Source organism: Solanum dulcamara, chromosome 4, assembly GCF_947179165.1.
Source record: "Solanum dulcamara chromosome 4, daSolDulc1.2, whole genome shotgun sequence".
NCBI lineage: Eukaryota > Viridiplantae > Streptophyta > Magnoliopsida > Solanales > Solanaceae > Solanum > Solanum dulcamara.
The window spans coordinates 73,686,452-73,692,313 of NC_077240.1; the positions used below are offsets into that span (position 1 = coordinate 73,686,452).

Genomic DNA, 5,862 nt, shown 5'->3' on the forward strand with positions numbered 1-5,862 from the left:
AATCTCTGCCTTTATATAGATGGGTAAAAGACCATCTCCCTCAAGAGAGACAACTGGCCAAATCCCTTTAATTCAAAATTTTCCACTAAGTTAGACAAAAATAAACCGTTTTTCAAGATTTGTCTCTAAAATCTTTTAAAAGATGCTTTTAAAAAGTTAAAAAGGACTAACTTTATTTAAAAGATGCTTTAAAAAAGTTAAAAAGGAATAACTTTATTTAAAATAGTGGGGTACTACTTTATCTCAAATCATGAAGGGACAAAATTAATTATGATAAAATACAAAAAATGATCATAGCATTTAGCAAATCTTAAAAAAAAATATTAATTACTATAATTATTTCAATTAATAAATTATGTCACAATCAGTAAAACATTAAACATTCTTCCAAAATTCAGAAAGCAAATCATCAAGCTATTAAATTGACCTCCAAATTAACGAATATGCATTTAAACAATGGCAAATGATAACAACCTCACCATAAAAAATCATCAACTATACTTGTCCATAATCAAATATAAGAATATAAACATGGACAGAAACAACACAAACATGTCTAATAATTTTAATCGACTAAAAAATAATCATCTAAAAATAATCTACATTTTTGTGCATAATTAAAATGTAAGAACATGAACAAGAACAAAAACAAGAACAAGAATAAGAGCAACATAAGTATGCTTTGTAATCTTAATTGATTAGGAACGAACAAACAACTTTGGATATCAAGTTTAACAAATCATGTGAAATAGACAATCAGCCCAATATTTGTTTTGAAAATAAATATCTGTAAACGGAGTCTAATGTGGGAAGATCTAAATCTTCGAAACTTATCAAGAACATCAAATGCAAAATATAATCAACCCAACATATGCACAATAAATCATAAAAAAGAACATGAACAATATACATAGTAATAAGAATCAAAATAAAAACGTACCAAAATGGATCCATTAAGACCTGTTTCGACTGCTGCGTGTTGTTGTTTATTGTTGCAACTCACCGTCGCTGCGCGTCGTCGGAGAAGGAGGTTGCTGCGTCATTGAGGAGCTGCTGTTCGTGAAGCTGTTAGCGGCGGCTGGTTTGCAGCTTGTTGTCGACGCTGCTGGTGGCGAGCTGCTGCTGCTGGCGGCGCTGATGTTGTTGTCGAGCTGCTGCTCGTTCTTGCAGTTGGAGGGTCGTTTGGTTATGGTTTTTTCGGCGAGAGGGGTGAAGGTGTGGCGGCGGCTATGTCTTCTTCTCCTTGGAGAAGATGACCAAAAGGAAGCAAAACTAAAAACAATTTGGTTTAGGTTAGGGTTTGGGTATTTTGATAGTGTAGTTGTAATCCTAGCCGTTCATTAATTGAGATGAGCGGTTGAGATTAAATCTTGATATTGATAAAGGTGAAATGGATGGTTGTGATTGAAAGATGGATTCAAGATTTAAAATAGTTATATAGTATAGATTAAAATTAAAATGGATTGAATAAAATGACTATGCTTTAAATCATATGGAGAAAATTGAATAGATTGCTAATTAATTAATAATCATAATATATATATTGAATAAGTAAAAACATAAATTTATTCAAGTAGCCGTATTTATATATAAAGCAACTACTTATGTATACGCTACGCAGATATGTGTGTATATATATATATATATATATGACGTACGTATGCATATAACACATACTAAAATAGATGCATAATTGATATAGTTAACTAAAATATATAATATATTTAATTAAATAATAAATTTATATGCACATGTATACAATACGTATTAAAATAGATATATAATATATGCATGTTAATATGAATAAGTAAATTATAAAATAAACTTAGTTAATAAATATTCTTTATGTAAACAAAATACACACATATATACTAAACAGATACGTAAGAATATTTAAACATATTAAGCTTATTATAAAAATAATAAAATAATAGTAGTAATATTAATAAATAGCAAAATATTATAAATTATGAATATCAAAATATACGATTTATTTATTAAACTAAATGTAAACTTATTTAATTAATAAAGAAATCATTTTGAAAAAATGCTTATTTGTTTTAGATAGCAATTCGAAAAGTAGTTATGGGTGGTCAAAATTGGGTGTCAACAACACCTGCAGTATCCAAAGTCTCGAAGACTATGAGAGTACGCCAAATTACCCAGTACAATGTCTCTGTCTCCTTTTTCATTTAAGAATATGTGGAAGTAAGCTTACCACCTTTACTTGATAGAGATCTCATCCACTTTTCTAAATAAATTATTTAAATTAAATATTTCATAAAACATGGAAAAGAACAAATATATTTCATTCTTTAACTTATATGACTTACTTTTTGACCATCAATCAAGAAACCCATTCCCCACCACCCACAATATCAGCCATAAAAGAACACTAGTAGTACTAGGTCTTTGCAATTTTCGCTTTACCCTTTGTATCCCTATTTCACTCATCACACTTCTCATCATCTAAAAAACTCTTGTTGATAATCAATATGGGAACTGAGGAAGTGAAAAACAATGTGATTGAAAAATCGAAGGAACTGTCCCTTTTGCTAGACAATTTTAGTGGTCAATTCCTCAGTTGGTTCGACAAGGTGTTTCCGCCAGACACTCGAAAAGACAAAATCAACCACCGGTTTCACGCCGCTTTACCTTTCCTCATCGCAGCTATGGTTTTAGCCATCATCAGTACTTATTGCTGCTACTGTTGCTGCTTCCGCGGGGGTGGGCGTGGACTGATGATGAAAGCTCCCGGAAGAAACTGTAGGATGCCGAGAAGCACTTTTGAGAGCGATCCGACATCTTATTTTCGGAATCTTCGCTCTTATCCTGGTGATCAACTTGTCTAATTGGCTGTTGTTGAAGTAGTACTTTTCATTTAAACTTTAAATTGATGTTATTTAATTTCTGTAATTTTCTTCCTTTCCAGTACTACTAGTATTATTTATTGTCTATTGTATGGTTTTGTGATTTGATGTTGCCTATAATCTATGAACTTAATTATTACCGGCAGAGGCGAATTCACGATATTCATGATGATGGTCGAGAGATAATAATAGCATGAGCTATATAAAAGTATATAGGTTAAATATATTCTTTGTGCCAATAATAATTAAATTTTAACACAATTAAAGTAATTGAAAGATATAGTGCAGTAATTAAAATTGTATAAAATATAAATATGATATTGTAGATTTGATTCTTGACTAACTCATTTCTACTTGCTTCTTTAAGCCATTTAAATTAAAATAAAAACAAATTAATTAAAAGTGACATTTGGAATTCAATCTGGTGAGTGGTGAGAATGAAAAGCAACACATCCAACCAAAAGTGCCGGCTCTACTATACTCGTTTTTATTCATATTGATTTTTGTTGATTTGATATATTTTTTTAGAAAATTTTAGTTAAATGTAAAATTTATTAAATTACTTTTATTGATAATATTTTAAAATTTTAAATTAGTATTATTATTATTTTATTTTATTATTTAATATATTAATAATAAAATCATCTTAATTTTATAAATTAAAATAATTATTTTAAACATGGAAACCCAAAAATTATAAAACAGAGTAGTTTGTTTTTTTCAAACGGACCATGATTTCTTGGCCTTCACTTTAGGCATGAGTATGAAGTTTTAGGAAGTAACAAATTTTAAATTATTTATTAATAATTTAATTCCACAGGAATCATTCCCACAAAGTCCGCAGCTCAAGCTCCAGCTGCTCGTCTCGTTGCTGCTGCAGTACCTCAGATGGATGGAGCATTGGGTACTAATGTCTTTTTTCGTTCATTTCTGGGCTCAGTGATGACTGACACTGAGTCTTTGAAGTTGAGGCCTCCGGTATTCCAAGGCTCTAAGAATGAGGATGCTTACAAGTTTCTCTATCATCACACATATAGTGAAGAACAATTCATAGATGATAGCTACAAAATGGTTCTCTCAAGAAATTCATACCCAAACTGTTAGTGTGCCGTGTGACACCCTATCTAATATATGTGTCGGAACGTGACACCCGATCCAATATCACAATCACAAACACAATCACAACCACAATGAATAGTTCAAATACTTGCACAATCAAGTAACAGGCTCATTGCATGCAATTGTTCACAAATAGTCATTTTGTTAGTTTCATTCTATCCTTCTCTTCATTAATAATATTTCATCAAGTCTTCTTTATTCAAGACATCACTTTTTGTAGAGCAATTTCAAGATTATGGATTTCACCGTCTTGAAATTGTAGGTCAATCACAACAACATGTCAGTCACCCAACTACAATAATTAAATGCATAGAAAACTTCATAACATTACTTAATAACTATTGAAAGTCTCTCTAAAATATATACTAAACCATAACTTACAGCCACAGGTAATTAAATAGGTCCATGGCATGAGATTTATCAACACTAAGTCGTTCACACTCGTGCTTTATTTCATGATATGCATCGCTCAAATATTTTACAGAAATTAGCCAGCATGAACACACACAATTATTGGTATAAACACATCCCTCTATATACATCAATAGCCCATAACCCCTAAGTCTTAGGATTTCGTTATGACCCAGCTATTGTCTACACTTAATCTCACAAGAGTCATTTGCCTTCTAAACAGTTTTCACCAAAGTTAACATTCAAAGATTGGATCTTTATCACTAGTTACTAATAATCATGACTCACATCATATATTTCCACTCTAAACAATAATTGGCAATCATTTAACTATCCAGTATCCGTGCCCGAAGGCCTAGCCATGAAATATCTCATCAATCTGCATTCTATTACGCGATGAGAACAAATTTATAACTACTTAATTGACAAAACTAGCCTACCTGGGTGCCAAGAAATTGTAGAAGAATTATACCATGATCCCTGACTTTTCGAGGGAGAAACTATGGAGACAGACCTAAAATTCATGGATTATAGCGTCCCTTGCGCTAGAATTCCCTTCTTCCCTTCTCTCTAAGTCTAGAGCAGTTTTTTGAGGATTTTTAGGGTAACCCTCATTTATTTTGGCACTTAAGGGAAGAAGGAAATAATAAAAATTCACCCCTTTTTTATTTTGTCCAATTAAATCCAGCTACGGTGGCCTAATTACCACCACAGCGACCTTAGCACGGCGGTACTAAGTAAAATTGACATAATTTTTTACATCAAATGAGGCAAACTCGGTGGTGTTGCAAAAAAGACTCATAGGCATTTAATTTGATAGGTCATGGGCTACTTAATCATTATAGGCTGAGAGATATGGTCATTTTAAGTTGAACCTAGTTTATACTCAAGTTCGAAACTAATTCAAAAAAATACTTTCAACTTAACTTTGTGGTAGAGGCACTGTACAACCTTAATTCACAACTAATGCACTCGCATAACAAAGAATTGATCCTACTCTTATGATGAATGAGATTTGTATACATTTATTGTAGATATTTTTAATAATGATGAGCTAGTTCGTTACAGCAACATAGAAAGATTTAAAGTCAGATTGGTAATGAAGGGCTATACTCAACAAGCTGGAGTGGACTATATAGAAACATACTCACTGCGATAAAAATGACTACTATGAGAACCTTAGTATCTTGTGTTGTTAAAAAGGGTTGGGACATATTTCAACTTGATGTCGATAATGCATTTCTTTATGGTGAGCTTCATGAAGAAGTATATATGAAAGTACCCCAAGGACTTGATGTACAGGACCCAAACCTGGTTTGCAGACTCAACAAATCCCTTTATGGCTTGAAGGAAGCAAGCAAACTGTAATATACTAAGTTGATTGAAGTTCTATCTATCAGAGGCTACACACACTCACACTATGACTACTTATACACCCGATCCAATATCACAATCACAAACA

General features: G+C 31.9%; 1 protein-coding gene across 1 annotated transcript; it reads left to right on the forward strand.

The window, feature by feature from the left end:
• The first annotated feature begins 2,374 nt into the window (after nt 1–2,374).
• On the forward strand, nt 2,375–4,037 carry LOC129885077 (uncharacterized). The gene is made up of 2 exons (XM_055959291.1): nt 2,375–2,835; nt 3,691–4,037. The coding sequence occupies exons 1-2, from the start codon at nt 2,496–2,498 to the stop codon at nt 3,972–3,974; spliced, it is 624 nt and encodes a 207-aa protein (XP_055815266.1). The 5' UTR covers nt 2,375–2,495; the 3' UTR covers nt 3,975–4,037.
• The last annotated feature ends 1,825 nt before the right edge of the window (nt 4,038–5,862 follow it).

Bases quoted from the DNA above. Each gene is read 5' to 3' on its own strand.
- LOC129885077 (XM_055959291.1), top strand. From the start codon at position 2,496: ATGGGAACTGAGGAAGTGAAAAACAATGTGATTGAAAAATCGAAGGAA. The intron at 2,836-3,690 runs GTGATCAACTTG...TTAATTCCACAG, and splicing joins GAATCTTCGCTCTTATCCTG to GAATCATTCCCACAAAGTCC.